The sequence below is a fragment of the Pholcus phalangioides genome, unplaced genomic scaffold (genome assembly GCF_987345545.1).
Source record: "Pholcus phalangioides strain wild (caught in Gottingen) unplaced genomic scaffold, Ppha-v1.0 ptg000011l_1, whole genome shotgun sequence".
Classification (NCBI taxonomy): domain Eukaryota; kingdom Metazoa; phylum Arthropoda; class Arachnida; order Araneae; family Pholcidae; genus Pholcus; species Pholcus phalangioides.
The window spans coordinates 62,756,792-62,776,628 of NW_028301604.1; the positions used below are offsets into that span (position 1 = coordinate 62,756,792).

The following is a 19,837-nucleotide window of genomic DNA, read 5'->3' on the forward strand; positions in this document are numbered from 1 at the left end:
ATGTAATGACACAGAGCTATATCTTGGGAATGAAGGCATACACAGTTTTGGCAGAATTTCTATTTTTTGAGGCATCTCTCACAACTTTTAGACAGTTTTTGTTTCATCAGATTAATGTTTCTGTCAGAGTTTTTAAAAAAAGTTTTTTGGTTTAAACCAGTTTAACCGCTTTCCTGATGGGTTTCTAATTTTTTCTGCACAGAAAATGTCAGGTTTTTTATTCCATTTATATGTATATATCTAGGAATAATAGGCAATTACAGAAAATTGTATACTTAACTTTTTAATTTAAAAATCTTAAAATTTTGATTCACTCAATACCTTTTTTTTGAAATTGCACAGATAAGAGCTTTTGAAAATTTTTTAATGTTTTTACACATAAAATATTCTAGTTTTCAGATAGATTATATATTTAGATGTCATTATATTGCTGCTGCATGAAGCCATACCGTTTGTGCAGATTTAGTTAAATGTTGACTTTTCATTAGCGCCCTCTAGGGATAAAAATTATGATGCCTATGCTGTTCAATTGCTGCAGAGGCAAATCAATTTCCGGAAGAAGCGGATGCCCGTGTGGCACGGGCAGGTGGTTAAATAGAATTCACATTAAAAACAAAATTTCTGAAAATCATTCAAACTTCTAATAATTAAATAAAATAAAATGTTTATTGTAATTAACACTTCTCATATTAATTCATCTATAAATATTTCTTATATTTTAACTGAAACCAACTTTCACAATTCAATTATACCTTAAGAAAAAGAAATTATTTTGAGTTTGGAAATTCTTTGTTATTAAGCATTTTCATGTAATAAAGACTTTTCCTTCAGTTACTTTTAATATGCTTGATTAGAAAGCTATTTTGCAAAAACTGTGATTAAAAACTAGGCAAATACAATGTGTTTAAATGAAGTATAAGCAATGCAGATTAAATTAGCAATGATTTACGATATACAGGGTGATTATAACTAAAGTTCGGATTTCAAAATACTGTCAAATAAGAACCACTAGTCATATTGAACTGAAAATTTGCTTGAATATTCCTGAAACAATAGAATTTTGCATGGCAAAGGGGGAAATACTTAAAAACATAAAATAGACGACGCTGTACTCATTCTACACGTGGGAAATTTGTTCACAGAATGGAAATTGTATCCTCTCCCCCCCCCCCCCAGTCAGGGCAAAATTATAATTCAACTAGCATTTCATGATTTCATAATTCATGGGAACATAAAAAAAGTCAATAAATAAATAACTACAACTTACAGCAGGAATGTTAAATATGTTGTTCACAAATTGTGTTCTGGCTATGAGGTAGAAGTGCAAAAATGCTTGTTCATCAACAAATCAAAGTGTCGTAATGATTTGGATGTGCTTCCAATTCACCAAAATTTGCAATCCGACCACTGCACATAACATTTTGGGGTATCCTTAAAGTCAGAAGTTGCAAGGATTATTGAAGCGTTCAGGTGAACATCTCGGCCAGGTGTCGTGTCATCATGTTATTGTCAAAATGGTTCTTCAGCAGCTGCTTTGCTGGTGTTGCAATGTGCATCTTGATAAGAGTTGTGCTATTCACACACAGATGCTGTTGAAGTGCCGAAATGTGGTTACACAAAATTGATTATAGTGCTGGCCAGGTACAGCATCATCTACTGATATGTTTTAAAGGGTTTTTTTCCGCCAAAGAAAATTCTATTGCTTCAGGATTATCCATGCAAATTTTTAAGTCATTCTGACCAGAATCAGAACTTTCATCATTATCACCCTGTATACAGCTGATTACACAGATCTGCAACGAAAAAACTTTCTAAAAAATAGTGGTTCTTATAGTTTTTAGGATGCTAATTACTGGAAGAATAATTTAAAAAATCAATTGTCTGGTTTTTGCGATAAAGTGAAAATTAAATTTCAATGGTAGTACATAGCACACAAATCACCTTGAAACAGTGCACTATAAACAAATATAGTAAATCATTGCCAAAGATAATTCAATGCTTTTTTTAGGGTTATATTGGGGGCCCTGATTCTCCGAATCTGTCGTTGGTTTTGCCGTATTGGCTCTACTTTATGAGAAAAATAGTTATGGCTGTAGTTGAGTGCTTAAGTAGGAAACTGAACATACAAAGCAATGAAATCCTAGCAGAAGAAGCATTTAAGAGAATAAAAAAAGTTCCCCATTTTCAACACTGCAAACTAATAGAAATGCTAAAACTGTTTCATGTTCTCATTACCTATCTTAATAAATGCACCCTTTCTTTGCCTTTCTTTCTTTACCAGTATGTTTTAATAAAAAGCCAACTCTAGTCTGCTAGATATCTGTACATGATGGAGAAAAACAGGTTATTTTCGGTTTCAGCAACCCAAAAAAAACATGCAAATCACCAAAAATATTCCATGTGGCTGAAAAAAGTTTTTTTTTGCGGACACGTGTTATCTTTCATCAGTAGAACCTTGATTAACTGGGGTTGATGCTGAAAGTATTTAAGAAAAACTATTGAATATTAAGCCTGGTGGTGATATACAGTATGAGATGTGCTGTTTCTTATGGGAAAGAAAATTAAAATGCCTGTGGGTTAACGTAACTACTGGTACACTAGCCTTTGTCCTTTAGGGGCAGATGACTTTTCATTGAATTATAAGACCACCTGCCCCTAGCATGATTTTGAAGTCGCTAGGCTACTGTTGCTGCTTAGGGGAAAAAAAAGCAAAAGTGAAAGCTCCTGTGAGATAATACACCAGGGTAATACACCAGAAAAAAGGTGTCTTCTGATTAAAACAAAAATTTTGCACATAATTTTTAATTGTCATTATACTTTTTTTCCAGGTTTTGACCTTTAATATAATTTTAATAATTTTCTCCTGAAAAAGTGCAACACTCATCAAGATTATTTTCAGTGGAAAATGTTTAGTTCCACTTTTGTAGTTGTCACGCTAAAATGTTCATGCACCTATACAAGCACAAGTTTTCAAGATAAGGGTCATTCCCAAAAAAGTGTATTAACCGTGTCCGAGACTTTGTAATTTTTTTTACAAAATTTCAGAGCTCTCTGGTAGTAATGTTAATTTTTTTCTAGTACTTCATTTAATTCTCTGTCATGGCATTTCTTAATTTGTTTCAGATGGTATCTAATTTTTGTAAAAAATCATTGTATGTAAAATCTGGCTGTCCCAGCTTCAAAAAAATGTTAAACAAAGAGACGGTGGTGTAAATCTGGAAAATTTTTTTTCAAAAATTTTGAATCACATTTTATATATATGCTATAGATAAATAAAACTGACAATAAAATTTTTTTCTTATGAACAACTATTTTTTTGTAAAATTTCCCTTCTGATAACACTTTTAAGCTTATTGAAAGGTTTACTTTTAATGCTTAATCAACAATTTTGGATTTGACTTCTACAAAATGACTTGATATTCAAATTGTCTTTAGCACCAGATTTTTCTCTGTTCGATGTCCACTGTTACATTATTATTATAAATATTTTTTTTTCTCATCTATATCAACATCAAGTGATAGTGCATAGAGATATGCTTCAAAATATAAAAAAGTTTTTTGAATTTGCTCATTTCAAAGGTTACAGAGGATTCTCTGTGTCACCTACCACATTTTGTATATAATTTTTGAGAAAATAAAAGTTTATTTGCATGGTCTATTTAGAATATTTGAAATATCTTCCTCTGAGTTAAACATTGATATAAACAGAAAACATTTTTGCAGTTCACAGGCAGAAAAATTTAAGAACACTTCAAACTAAGATGTTAAATTATAAATTACCAATCCATTGTCTGTCAGAAATAAAAAGTTTTGATTTTAAGTAGGCTACTTAAAATATATGTAAAAAATAAACTTTTCCATTTGCTATTTCGAAAAAATCATGAAAAACCATCAAAACAACAGAAAAAAGTAAAAAAAAATTTAAACTGCCTTTTTTTTAGCATATTTGTAAGAAATAAGCTGATTTCATTATTTTAAGAGACAAAACAGCGGAAATAATTTTTATAGCAATATTTGTTTTTGTAACAGAGTGGACAAAATCCATGATTTTCAGGCACATGAAATCAGGCATAAAAAATTAAATATTACAAAATTAAATATTATTACAAAATTAAATATTATTACAAAATTAAATATTATTACAAAATTAAATATTATTACAAAATTAAATATTATTACAAAATTAAATATTATTACAAAATTAAATATTATTACAAAATTAAATATTATTACAAAATAAAAGTGAAAAATATTTATGAAATATTAAACTTCCAGTCATTGACTATAATTTGAGATCAATTTTATTTTGAAAATTCAATTTTAAATTTTTCATTTCAAAAATATGGAATGTACTTTTCTTTTTTTGAATGACCCATATAGCAGTTTTTCGGTTGTCCTCAAACTTTTTTCCAGCACCTTATAACAAATGAGCGCTGTAGCCCAGGCCGATAAAATGCTTGTAAGGATGCCAAAAATAAAGTGCCAAAGGATGTTTAGAGGTGTCGCGAGTTAGATACCCTGTTCTTCCTTGTCAGAAAAATTTCCTGACACAGGGCACAACAAAAACGGCAACAAGACCACAGGAAAAAATTGCTACCGCAAGGAGTCCCCCATCGAGGGGTTAGTGTACCAACCCCTCGAAGAGTATAAAAAAAGCAAGTCTGCCGTTTGGAATCGGCAATAAATTGTAGGTCCCAGAGTCTAATTAGCCCTCGTATGCAGAAAATGACCATGGTGCGACAAAAATGATCAAATAACCTTATAACAAAAAAAAAAAAATTTGTCAATGTTTAAAAAACTTTGGTAAACCAGGGTTACTTTGTGACACATATGCCCCACAACACACTTTAAAATTTGCCTGGTTTCCAAAGCAGTGTCGAGAGAAAATATTTCAGCAGAGTGTGTTCTGTTGGTGACTCAGAAGTGCAAGCACAAAGGCTGGAACCGTATTGTAAAGCTATTTTAGTTTATGCACATTGAGTAGTTTTCAGTAAAGTGTTTAAACTTTGTGCTGGTGTATGAAATATAGAGCAGCTGTGGATTTCAAAGTAAATATATTTGAATACGTGATTTATCATAATTCAGTGAAAGAAGTATTTTTGTATGTGTTTTATTTGCTTGCATTTTTCAGTAAAATGTGTGTGACTGGCAGAAGTGTGGTTCAGCATAGTGTGACAAAATGTCACTTTAAAAACCTGGGTCATTCCATTTCAAATCACCCGGCAAAATGCCAAAATGACACCCATAGTCTCAGATTTCAATGATTTTTTTTTTATTTGTTGCATTCACCATCCTTATTAACCGTGTGAAATATTATTTGCATATCTCTAAAACTTTTTGAGAAAAAAAATGTTGAAATTTCTGAAAAACTGATGCAGATGACTTTTCCGAGGCTCAATTTTTAAGCGGCATTGTTTGAGAAAATAAATCATACCTTTTTCAATTTTCAATATATTCAAGTGAAATTTTCACTAAAGCGTTCACAAAAACATACGGAATATGAATAAAAATAATTCATACACTTACATTTGAAATTTACATGCAAAAAAATTATGTAAACTTTGTTTTTGAGGAATTTTTCGTTAGAAAAAATACAATTTTTCAAACATATTTTTAGACCAGAGGCACAGCAGTTACCAAAACAACTTTTATTTTAAATTTCTCTTAAATATATGAAGTAAAATACTGGAGAAAAAAAATAATGGTTTTTTGACCGTTAATATGTTTATTCTGGCTCGCAACACAAAATTCATCGAAATAAGACTGGATCGTTCCAATTTCAAATCATTCAACTAGATACTGAAATGCAACACATCATCTCAGATTCCAATTATTATTTTTTGTTTATTGCTTCTACCATGCTTGTTGACCATGCAAAGTTTCATGTACATATCTCAAAAACTTTTTGAGAAAAAAAAAATGTTTTCTAACCTCACGAATGACGTCTCTTAGGCTAACCCCATTCAAGCAATATTATTTGTAAAAATATATCATAACTTTGCAGATTTTCAATATATACAAATGAAATTGCCACTAAAATGCTCACAAAAAAATGCAGATTATGACTAGGAAAGAAAATTTAAACCTTTGCATTAAAAAATTAGATTGCAAAAAAAATCGTTGAAATTTAATTTTTAAAAAAAAGCCATTTACAAAAGCTCTCCTGCTTTTCTCACGGCATATTCAGTGACATTGAACTCTTCAGATTTTTTTCTTTGTTCCCCTTTCTTAAAGCAGGGGCCAGACTTAAAATTTGCAGTTTTCCCCTTGTTGTGATGGGTAAATTATCTATCTCTATTATTTATTTTATCTTAACTTAATAGGGTCTTATTTCTAATTAACTTTATCAAAATATTCATATTTGCTTTCTGTTTAATATCTTCATTAAGTGTGCTTTGAGATTCATTTTCTGGTAATTCTTCAAAAACTTTACAAACATTTGATTTTAAAGTGTTGCAAGCATATTCAACTTTTCTTTTGGCATTGTTTGACTTGCACTGTGGAGCTACCCTATGAAGTTTAATTGGTGACTCTTCTATGTTCTGTAGAGATTAATTCATTTCTTCAAGTGCTTCTTGTTTAATAATTGACATTTTTCCAAGTTACTTCTCTACATTACTATCACTGTTCATCTCTTCACAGTATTCAGTTTCTTCATTTAATTTATTGTTGTTTATATTCACTGTCTCTACAGGCATGGCATATTTTTTGCCCTGGAATTGATTTTGTACAACCATTTATTTCATTTATACATAAAAAATACAAGTTTACTATCCTTAAACCTTTTATTTTTTTCTTATGAGATTTTAAAGGATTAAAGCATGCTTCCGGATATATTTCATACTTTGAGAAAAAAGCTCTATGATGCTTAAACACACAGTAGATAAATGTTCAGAACTTGCTCCACTCCTCAATATTGATGTCCAATGATGTAATGGGTAACAGATTTTACACTTTGCATAACACTTTTTATGACAGTCAGATAGAGTTTTTTTTCCAACACTATAAATTTCAAGTGTCTTTTCTGACATTTTACTTTGAATTCCAAAATGATGATATAAAATATTTAGCTCAAATGGAAATTGTTTTATCATAAGAAAAATTTGCTAACCCTGGAGTAGGCTACTTTATGGAGCACATTCTCTATCTTCAGCAAGATCATAATTGAGACTTGCATCATTGGATGGGGGGGGGGGGCAGTTTAGTTCTAACACTTTTGTTTTAGTTTTCGCAATGAAGCAGCAGCAGTGACTTTATCACCACCTGCTGGGATGATAAAGTCTTATAATTAAATAAAACACCAGCTGCCCTCTGAAGGACAAAGGCCAGTGTGCCATAGTTCATATCTTCACAGAAGCTGCTAATATTTTTCACAACCATCATCACAACAAGAAACATCACATCTAATATATCACCACCAGGCATTATATACCTTAGGTTTTCAATTCTACTTTCTTCCATCTGCCTCAGCTACAACAATTAGGTTGTAGCTGATAATTATTTCATTCTTTGTGATTTAATGCCTCATATTCTGGCTTTTTATCAGCAATTTTAAATTATTTCTTGGGAAAAATATATAGAGGCTTGTGTTAAATATTATAATGTCGATTTTTTTTCACACAAGTATAACCATTTCATATTTATCATATACATTAAATATATGTTTATTAAAATATATGCTGTAAAAATCAAAGTAATTAAAAAAAAATTTAACACTGTTGTGGTAAAATAACTTTATAATTAAGCATGTTAAAAAACTTCAAAAATTAATCTATATATATGATTAATATTATCTGGATTTATCAAATACAAAATAATTCTTTATGCAAAAATATATCAGATTGCAAAAGTTCGTCTTTGTTGCATCATAAGAAATATTTATAGATCAATTAAAAGTGAAATTAATTATTTGGAATTTGAACACTTCTAAGAATCTGAACATGAAGGTTTAATTTGAAAAATTATTTTATTCCCCCAAAACCTTTTTTTTTCACCAACTCCCATTTGACACATTACATTAACATTTCTAATTATTTCATGAATTCATTTAATCCTAGAATTTTAAAATTTATTAATTGTTTTGAATTATTGCATTAACTACTCATGAAACTTAATTTAATGAATACTGTAATAAATGTATAAGCGTACATGAAAAATAAAATATAAATTTCTTTTTACTAAGCATGAATCATTATATTAATTCAAAATGTACAAATATAATTAATGTAGTCATATAAGTACAATTGTTTTGTTACTCAAATGTATTAACTGTCAAAATAATGTTTACTTTTCTAGTCTTCTTAATATATTAATAGGATTAAATTTATATAAAATTGAAAATTCATGCTGTGCATCCAAAAAAAAGTGTTTAAAAAATTGTGTTAAAAATAAAAAAAAATAACAAAAAAATTAAATTTAAATTACTTTTTCCCTCTAAGGTTTACATTTTTTCTATTCATAATCTGCATTTTTTTGTGAGCATTTTAGTGGCAATTTCATTTGTATATATTGAAAATCTGCAAAGTTATGATATATTTTCACAAATAATATTGCTTGAATGGGGTTAGCCTAAGAGACGTCATTCGTGAGGTTAGAAAACATTTTTTTTTCTCAAAAAGTTTTTGAGATATGTACATGAAACTTTGCATGGTCAACAAGCATGGTAGAAGCAATAAACAAAAAATAATAATTGGAATCTGAGATGATGTGTTGCATTTCAGTATCTAGTTGAATGATTTGAAATTGGAACGATCCAGTCTTATTTCGATGAATTTTGTGTTGCGAGCCAGAATAAACATATTAACGGTCAAAAAACCATTATTTTTTTTCTCCAGTATTTTACTTCATATATTTAGGAGAAATTTAAAATAAAAGTTGTTTTGGTAACTGCTGTGCCTCTGGTCTAAAAATATGTTTGAAAAATTGTATTTTTTCTAACGAAAAATTCCTCAAAAACAAAGTTTACATAATTTTTTTGCATGTAAATTTCAAATGTAAGTGTATGAATTATTTTTATTCATATTCTGTATGTTTTTGTGAACACTTTAGTGAAAATTTCACTTGAATGTATTGAAAATTGAAAAAGGTATGATTTATTTTCTCAAACAATGCTGCTTAAAAATTGAGCCTCGGAAAAGTCATCTGCATCAGTTTTTCATAAATTTCAACATTTTTTTTCTCAAAAAGTTTTAGAGATATGCAAATAATATTTCACACGATTAATAAGGATGGTGAATGCAACAAATAAAAAAAAAATCATTGAAATCTGAGACTATGGGTGTCATGGCTGGGTGATTTGACATGGAATGACCCACCTGTCATCCGTATTTAGAAAAGCTGGAATACACCCGCTGAATGGAGAAGTTCTAAATTAATTAAGTGGATGTGTGTTCAAGAGAGAGAAAATGGAAATGACTTTATAGAGCACCCAAATTAGAGAACGGAATTGACAGAAAAAAGGCAGACAAACAGAAGAATCAATGTGACTCCTGGGAACATCTCTGTTGGATTTACAGAGTTCATCAGGTGCAAACATCCTAGCACCACCTGTACCTAGCACAAGAGTGCCAAAAATAACTCTCATCAAAATATTCAAACATATGATTCATCATGCAAAAGTGATGCAGAGTCTGTTGTGTACACAGAATCGAATAACAGTTGCTTTGACACAGACTCTGAATCAGAAGCCAATGTTATTTCTGCGATCAGAGAGGAAGATAGTAAAGTAGGAGTCAAAATGTAGACTATAATAGTGGAAAATATGATTTTCACAAATTTATACTGTAAGCAGGGGTGACTTTATGACAGTTATTTAATGAATATTATTTGTCCAAATATTCTTTAATTGAAAGTCTTATCTGTAATTAAAAGATGAGTGATGATTATGACAGTAACATATTTTATTAAAATTTTCGTATTTCCACCTAAAAACTTTACACTAAAAAAATTGTCATATGGCTTTTAAAAATCTGACACCTTTAGTTTTTTTTTTTTTTTTTTTGATTTATCAAGACATGCGTGTATGCTAGTTTTATATAAATACTTATCTTTTTGTATTGCTTTAAAAAACAAATCTTGAATACTGCATTTTATTTTGTAATGCTTTTAAATAAATGTTTTGAATAACTATCTTTTTTTGAAATTGAAATTTTTATGTTCAACTTCATTTTTTTTCTGGGATGAAGAAAGAGCTAAGCAATTCCACTGATTGGCCAGTGCTGGGTGAAATGATTAGCACCAACGTAAGTATGAATCTGTTTTCATAGAAGTTTATGAAGTTTCAAATTAAAACTTTTGTGTGCTATGTATATAGATGCATGCATAAGTTAAAATGTAGATAACCACATACAGTAAAACCTCCCAACAACGGCCACTAACAGGACTGTGAAAATGTAGTCGCTATTGGGGATGACCGTTTTATTTCTAAAAAAATTGCCAATCTATGTAATATGTAAAATGATAATCCTTTCTATAATTGATTACATTACAATGTATGATTATATTGATGCTAATATTATAATAATTGATGAGTTAAGGGCTGCAACTAGAAGGGATCAGGTGGGTCTAGTGTCCCAGGTGCGGACGAAAAGGGGTACAAATTTTACCCTTCAAACTCCCCTTCAACATTACAATAGGGTAGCGGTTCTCAACCGGTGCTCTGCGGAACTCTTGGGGCTCCGTGTGCACTTCCCAGGGGCTCCACGGCCACTCGAAGATAATAAAATTAATCCATAAATGTGATAAGCAAGCAAAAAAAAAAGAGCCGTAAAGGGTACCGCCATATAAATAATATTCTAAAAAGGGCTCCTCAAGTTAAACAGGGCTCCGCCATAGAAATTATACACTAAAAAGGGCTCCGCGAGTCAGAAAAGGTTGAGAACCGTTGCAATAGGGTGACAAAATGTGTGCTTGTCCCAGCTAACCAGGCATCTAGTTGCAGCTCTGTTAATCAATCTACTGCGCTATTATGCCATCCTGAAATGTAGGCCTGCAGTGCTGAAGTAGAGCACAACAGAAACGACTTGGCGAGAAAAACTAATCTGGACCAAGACGATGTACCAGCAACCCTCAAATTGTTATGTATTTCCAACCCACGTGTGTGATCAACTAGACCATACATGCTCAACCCATTACGTGCGGACCAAATGTGGCCCTCACGTAAGTTGTCTGAGGTGTCCTAGGATCTGAAACATAATTTTTTGAGTATGAACTAAGCGGTACTTCCTAGATCATGTCAGTGACCTGCAGTACATTTACAGAACACTTAACTGACTCGGGATACATTTAAAGATCATTCAAGTGGCTCTTTTCCCATCCCCAATGCCTGTGTGTGTGTACCCACATAGCATTTATACTCAGGAAAAGAAAGCTTACATAATTCTTTCCCTATAGAGTTCGGGGAAAAACTCCTTTGAAAATTCTATTTCTCTTAACGATATGCATTTCTTTTTCCATAACTCCAATGTCCAAGGTGGCCTTTGTTCGGAAGTTACCTGTAATATTAAGTCTATGCGATGGGTTTGGTTCTCACAAAACGTGGCCATTGTTTAGAGATTATTGTTGTTCAGAGGTGGCCGTTAAAAGAAGTTTTACTGTAATAGTTATGTAGAATTACTATGATTTTAATAAATCCCTTGTTAGTCTTTTCAAAGAATATTGTAGCACAGATTTGGTTAATATTGCTTAGCTTACTCTTAGATGTGATCTTGAGTCTTGTTTATATAGGCAAAATTTTAATTTGGTTTATTTTCCAATATTGAACCTGTGTGATAAAAATGTTTTTCCTTATGAGGGAAAAAGAAATTCTCATTCTTTCAAGAGAGCAATTCTTAACAATTACGGTAAACAGATTTACTTAAAAATTTTCATTTATGGTTACAATAGTGAATGCTCTCTTGAAATTCTTACTTGGTGGCAGGGTTGAAGCTACGGTCACATTTTTTGCAAAATGTGAAAGAAGTAGTAGCCACTTTCACAAAAATGCATACAGGAGGTAAGAAACGAGAAGACATCCATCATTAACATTTTAGCATTTTGCTAAAGCTTTTTTCCCCATTTTCAATTTTTTGCTAAAGGAATTTTTTATCTAGCTTAAACGCTGATTGGTGGATAAATTGAACTTGGTTGATAGAACTTGACTATTAAGATTTCTTGAAAATGCCATTGTTTTCTTTGCTGCTGGCAAAGTGGCAACACGTCTTTTCTTATATTTCATCACGTAGAAAAACAAAGTGTCTACCATCATAAAATCACAAAATGATCACAAAGTCAAGAAAAAGTAAGAAAGTCAGATTTTTTTAGTAATTGATTTTTGGATTTTTATAGGGCTTGATTTTTGGTTTTTTTCCTGACAAGTTTCCATGCTTGATTTTTGTCCTTGAAAATGTAGGCACCTTATCAGGATTCCCATTGTGAAAGCATGATAGATACAATGTGCAGTATTGGTCTGCTGAAGATAATTTTCTAATTACATATTAATAATACATCTACAATCAAACCTGAATGCAAATACTTAGTCATTTTGCCCTTCTTTCCAAAAACAAGTCAATGCATTGGAAAAATTTTCTGAAAATACTATTTATCTGTGATCTTTGCCGCCATCAACTAGAGATGGGATGAATATTCGGCTGCTATTCAGTATTTATCTGTTCTTTTGCCAAATATTCAGTTAGGCTGAATAGTGCTTAGGTATTTGGCCGAATATTGGTGTAAATCTTATCACAACAAACTAATTTGAAAAAATTAAATTTTAATTTTTGGCATAAATTAACAATTTACTTATATTTTATTGTGTGGTGCATACCTATCCCTTTCTGTGCAAAGGTTATGTCAGGGTGAATTTCTCTAGAAGTAAAACATGAAGCTGAAAATAGAATCCTATTGCAATAATATAGAAGTGAGCTTGAATTACACAAATTCACTAACTGAAGGATGTGCTTAGACAAACATTGAGCTACTGAAAGAGACAAAGAACATCTAGAGAGGAAAAATAAGTCGTACATTTTATGATCAATTAATACAAGTACTTAAGAGTAAATAATGGTTGACATTTTCATAATTAGAAAGTGTGCGGTAGCTCAGGTCGATAAGATACTCTCCTTAAGTACCAAAGGATGTTTAGAGTTGTCGTGACTTCAATACCTGGTTCGTCCTTGTCAGAAACTTTCCTGACACAGAGGTACAATAGAAACGGCAGCATGATTGCAGAAAAAGATTGCTACCACAGGGAGTCCCCCATTGAGGGGTTAGCGCACCAACCTCTTGGCGAGTATAAAAAAAATCTGCTGTTCAGAATGGACAATAAATTGTTTGTAGGTCCCAGTCTATACAAATACAAATACAACGCCACAACAGGCAAAATGCCCAACGAGGTGGCTGATAAAAAGATGCCTATGAAAATATGGATGTCATGTTTCAAAAATACAGCAACCCCATTAAAAATGCAATTAACACAAATTATAAACAATATATATGTTACCGGCAAAGTATGAAATGCAGGCATTCTATAGAATGCCTAGGCATTGTATAGAATGCCTGGTCGTTTCAGGCAAAGTATGAAATACCGGTTTTATTCTATACTTTGCCTAGGCATTCTATAGAATCACTAGTCATTCTATAGAATGCCTAAACACAATCCAGGCAAAGTATGAAATATCTTCTTCCAACAAATCTCTTTAGGGGCGGTATAAAATATTACATAAAATTAAAATTTCGCAGAATTTTCGTCATTTTTTCCCGGAAACGTTTCTCTTTCGCTCTCGTGAAAAAGGATCTGTTGAGGGGCGGTATAAAATATTACAATTTCTTCGAATTAAAATTTCGCAGAATTTTCGTCATTTTTTCACGGAAACGTTTCTCTTTCGCTCTCGTGAAAAAGGATCTGTTGAGGGGCGGTATAAAATATTACAATTTCTTCGAATTAAAATTTCGCAGAATTTTCGTCATTTTTTCCCGGAAACGTTTCCCTCTCGCTCTCGTGAAAAAGGATCTGTTGAGGGACGGTATAAAATATTACAATTTCATCGAATTAGAATGTCGCAGAATCGTCGCCATTTTTTCCCGGAAAAGTTTCCCCTTTCGCTCTCGTGAAAAAGGATCTGTTCAGGGGCGGTATAAAATATTACAATTTCTTCCAATTAAAATTTCGCAGAATTTTCGTCATTTTTTCCCGGAAACGTTTCTCTTTCGCTCTCGTGAAAAAGGATCTGTTGAGGGGCGGTATAAAATATTACAATTTCTTCGAATTAAAATTTCACAGAATTTTCGTCATTTTTTCACGGAAACGTTTCTCTTTCGCTCTCGTGAAAAAGGATCTGTTGAGGGGCGGTATAAAATATTGCAATTTCTTCGAATTAAAATTTCGCAGAATTTTCGTCATTTTTTCCCGGAAACGTTTCCCTTTTGCTCTCGTGCAAAAGGATCAGTTGAGGGGCGGTATAAGATATTACAATTTCTTCGAATTAAAATTTCGCAGAATTTTCGTCATTTTTTCCCGGAAACGTTTCTCTTTCGCTCTCGTGAAAAAGGATCTGTTGAGGGGCGGTATAAAATATTACAATTTCTTCGAATTAAAATTTCGCAGAATTTTCGTCATTTTTTCCCGGAAACGTTTCTCTTTCGCTCTCGTGAAAAAGGATCTGTTGAGGGGCGGTATAAAATATTACAATTTCTTCGAATTAAAATTTCGCAGAATTTTCGTCATTTTTTCCCGGAAACGTTTCCCTTTTGCTCTCGTGCAAAAGGATCAGTTGAGGGGCGGTATAAGATATTACAATTTCTTCGAATTAAAATTTCGCAGAATTTTCGTCATTTTTTCCCGGAAACGTTTCCCTCTCGCTCTCGTGAAAAAGGATCTGTTGAGGGACGGTATAAAATATTACAATTTCATCGAATTAGAATGTCGCAGAATTGTCGCCATTTTTTCCCGGAAAAGTTTCCCCTTTCGCTCTCGTGAAAAAGGATCTGTTCAGGGGCGGTATAAAATATTACAATTTCTTCCAATTAAAATTTCGCAGAATTTTCGTCATTTTTTCCCGGAAACGTTTCTCTTTCGCTCTCGTGAAAAAGGATCTGTTGAGGGGCGGTATAAAATATTACAATTTCTTCGAATTAAAATTTCACAGAATTTTCGCCATTTTTTTCCGGAAACGTTTCCCCTTTCGCTCTCGTGAAAAAGGATCTGTTGAGGGGCGGTATAAAATATTACAATTTCTTCGAATTAAAATTTCACAGAATTTTCGCCATTTTTTTCCGGAAACGTTTCCCCTTTCGCTCTCGTGAAAAAGGATCTGTTGAGGGGCGGTATAAAATATTACAATTTCTTCGAATTAAAATTTCACAGAATTTTCGCCATTTTTTTCCGGAAACGTTTCCCCTTTCGCTCTCGTGAAAAAGGATCTGTTGAGGGGCGGTATAAAATATTACAATTTCTTCGAATTAAAATTTCACAGAATTTTCGCCATTTTTTTCCGGAAACGTTTCCCCTTTCGCTCTCGTGAAAAAGGATCTGTTGAGGTTCGTAATTTTTTTCCGAAAACATGCATTGACCAGCGACGACTTCCATTCTTATTAATGTATAATCGCACCATTTGATCCACGATGTCGACTCCATATTTAATTTCGTTATTGTAGGCAACTGTTTCTGGGGTCTTTTTCACGTTTTCGTTATTGTAGGCAACTGTTTCTGGGGTCTTTTTCACGTTTTCGTTGATAGTTACATCAGTATGAAGTGAACTCAGAACTAGAACATTTTTAATTTTTTTTTTCTCTGATAAGATGTCAGCGTGATATCAGTTCCAGTTTTGAATACTATCGCGAGTATAGATCCTGTGTTCCTGTTTTTGCAGTTGGAGGTACCTCACGACGGTCTTTTTGAATGGTCCCAACCAAGCTTGTCCTTTTCAAAAATGCACATAATCTCAGTGATGTAAAATAATCATCTGTTGTTTTGTTTCGACGTTCTCCTAGATAAGGTTTGACTGATCGAATTACATGTTCATAGGCAAGTTGATTTGCTGGTCTGGTGTTATCTGTCCCAGTGTAATCGAAACTGATTTTCTGTCCATTCAGAATATATTTGGAATCAACGCAGGCAAGAAGCCAGAATTTTATCCCAAATTTGTCTGGCTTACTTGGGATATACTGTGTAAATGGACATCTTGCTTTTGAGGGTAGAAGTTGTTCGTCCACAGTTAGATTGGGCCCTGATTTGTAGCAAGTCGCACTGTATTCTATGAATGAAATCCATAGTGAACATGCAAGAGAAAATTGGTCAGATCGAATCACATGAATTTCAAAATTTCTTTGAAACGATATCTTGTCATTGTTTGGGGAAAAAATAGAGGACCCCCCAAATCTCGACGACCGCAATGAATTCAGTAGGAAGTTTTTTGCACCTCTTGCATACATAATGGATATCGTTGCATCCAGTTCAAGCAAAGAAACTGACAAAGAAGTTTCATTTAGACGACGATGGGCTTCAGCTTCTGTATATGTCGAATCATTTTGTCGCAGAAAATAAGGCGTCACGAGCCCAGAACACTTTCATTTATGTTTTTTGAGCGCATAAAATGTGGGGCCTTGATTTTCTCTCAATATATTTTGCGATCCTCGACATCCTAAAGTTGAGGAAGGTTCTATGATTTTCCATATGCTCCCATCTGCTGCAGTTTCTTACATCGTTTCTGTGGCTTCAACGAGTTATAATGAGTCACACCACGGTCATTTTCTGCACACGAGAGCTAATTAGACCGGGACCTACAATTTATTGCCGATTCCGAACGGCAAGCTTGTTTCTAAGCTCATCGAGAGGTTGGTGCACTAACTCCTCAATGGGGGACTTCATGCGGTCAAGTCGCCGTGTCTGTTGTACCCCTGTGCCAGGAAAGTTTTCTGACAAAGACGAACCGGGTATCAAACTCGCGACACCTCTAAACATCCTTTGGTATTTTAGGCGAGTATCTTATCGACCTGGGCTACCGCGCCCGAGAAATAATTTTATATTGATTTAAATCTTCGTCATCAGAACCGCTACTTTCTTCACTACAGTTCGACATAGGGTAGGTCTATGCTCTTCTGCACTTTCATCATAACTGCTTCCAGAGTTTCTCTCATCTAATCTTTGCATCTCCTGGAGTATTTCTTCAGTAAATATACATTTTCTCGTCATTCTAAACCAATGTTTCCCAAAGTGGGCAATATCGCCTCCTGGTGGGCGATAGAAAGGGCCAAGGGGGCGATGGAAGCCACGGGTATAACATAGGTTCCTATGAGTTCGCTTGAGTTGGGGGGTGATGAGGGAAAAATTTATCTGAAGAAGGGGGCGATGGAACAAAAAGTTTGGGAAACTATGTTCTAAACTAACTGTTTGAAAAGATCACATGCACTCAAATTTTCTACGTCCCAGAATAAACAATTTAACGGATAATATGGCAAGAATGCTTGACTAAAACCAAAAATGACACACTTGCTGACGACACTTGCAGATAAGAATGAGAGGAAAAGAAAGGTCACACACAAGGTCAAATGCAAAAAAGACTTTCAGAAGGATTATAACCTACTTAGAAATCAATTGTGACGACGATAGTAGTATTTACCGCATAATGTGCTAGAATATAAGGAAGGGTCACTATGAACCCCTTCGGTCTTTCTAGGTATATTATCCGCTCGTAGCTTCGTTGTTCAAAAAGGTAACGAAAGGAAGCTTTGGTATACAATAAGAACATGCTAATTCAGGAAAAGTCCAGAAATTCCAGATGGTTCGGTTTATTCTTAGCAGAGATATGTAAGCTTAAACAGCGTGCAGGGTCAAAAAGACCCCCGTTCCGTCTTTCTACTGTTAATATTTCATCATTGATAAATGGAACTTGCAAATGCGGATTATGCGATATCATTTTGTCTTGAAGTAACCGAAATTTGCATCTACGGATTTATGAACAAAAAATATAATGTATAAAGCGCCAGTTAACTCATCTATTCGAGGGAAAGTGACCGTGGTATGTCGGTCACGGAAAACAAATTGGTATACGTAGGTTTACCATATTTTATCGGTGGAAATACGGGAGATAGAGATCCTAAGTAAAGAATTGCTTATTGTTAGGCCGACCATATTTGCTCGAGAAAAATACGTGAAATTGGGATTCGAAATACGGGAAAATGCGGGACAATGTCAATTATCGCTAAATGATGCCAAAAGTAAGCGAAGTCGTTTACTCGTGCTAAAATCACTGAAAATTCGCCAATCGCGAGAAATAAAGCGCCACTTCAAATTGCAGTGAATTTAAAAAAAACATGACAAATGTGTGAGATGAATATTCTTGTTTTTAGTCTCTTATGAGGCTTTTTGAATCACGTGATATTTCCCTTTTTCTGGAGAGACATACATGGTAACCAATATGGCGACTTCCTGCGCAACTCATGAAAGACATAAATCAAAATTAAAGAAACGTAGAAATGAATTGGTTTTTTTTTCTTTTTGATGGGTGCTAGATATTTCGAAAATTTTCTTGAAGCTCAAGTTATCGATTTGCCTGCTTTTGCTTAAAAAAATGCTTGATTAAAGCTGCGGAATTTCTTCAGTGTAATTTATGGGCCCATAATTAACTTCAAAACATCCTAAACTATATAGATTGATGATATTGGATATTATAAAACAATACAGAAGTATTAATTCTCATTTTTGTGCTTGAGAAGATATAAATCAATGTTATTGCATGAATATCTAACTCAAAAGTAGGTCCGGCTAATTATTTTATATTTAATTTTCTGTGCTTCATATTTCTAAGCGAACTCAATTTTTCGAAAATCGAGAATTCAGTTCAATTTTTAAAATTATTGATGAGGCGGAAAACCCTACTAAATTTCCACATTTCTACGGTAAATTCGGCAATTTTAACATTGATTTCCATGGGGAAAACATGCTGTGCTTATCCCTCCAAGTGATACTGATGATCATAGGCGTACGCAGAATTTTCTCGAGGGGGAATTGAGATTTTTCTACCTTCTGAGGGGGTTTTACCTTTTTTCCTGTAAAATAACACTATAATCTTGGCTCGGGGAGGGGGGGGGTTCCCTTTGAGTACGCCAATGCTGATGATGATTATGATGTCTATTCCAAAAGTCTCATTATCGTGACGTAATTTCTAAGCTGGAAAGATCATTTTAATCGTTGATTTGAAGAATAAAAAGTCAAGTTGACTTCGTTGAAAATATTTGAAAACTCAGGACATTTCTGCAAAAAAGTCGGGACAGCAAAAAAACAGAAAAAAACCGGGACTGTCCCGAGAAATACGGGATGTATGGTCACCCTGCTTATTGCTATTCTATCGCTCAAAAAATTGTCAAATGTTGAAAAATTGATAATTATGGTTAAGATTGATGGGAAAGAAATGCTTATGGGTATGTACGAAGAAGGAATACAATAAATTGCTGTAAATAAAAATGTATCTCACGAAATAAATGTTATGTTATTGATATTTTTTTAAAAATGTCTTGTTTTTGTTATGTAAAAAAGAAATACGTCACAAATATATATACGACATGAACGTTTATGTTTACAATCATAATTAATCGTACCGTGATTTGTAAGAAATTAAAACTATCTTCCTCCACGTTTTCAGTCAAGTGAGTTTAGTCGAAAATACGGGACATTTTGAAAAACAAATTCGGGACAGTGAAAATAAAAGATAAATAGCAAAGTATAGGCCTACTTAGCAAACGTTTTGTGTGGTGACCTTATGCATATGACACATATGTCACGCATTTCCCGGGACATTCCCGTATTTTCACTTTATTTCGGCTGTCCCGACATTTTTTGCAAGAATGCCGTGGTTTGTCGCGA

The 19,837-nt window shown here is 33.1% G+C and overlaps 1 protein-coding gene across 1 annotated transcript in view; it reads left to right on the forward strand.

Annotated features, from left to right (window-relative positions):
• The window catches only part of LOC149080685 (uncharacterized), a 195,542-nt gene that overhangs the window by 17,424 nt on the left and 158,281 nt on the right, over positions 1-19,837 (forward strand). Inside the window, exon 3 of the mRNA XM_089239898.1 lies at positions 10,185-10,241. Within this exon, the coding sequence (XP_089096024.1) occupies positions 10,185-10,241 (57 nt within the window). The remainder of the gene's footprint in view (positions 1-10,184; positions 10,242-19,837) is intronic.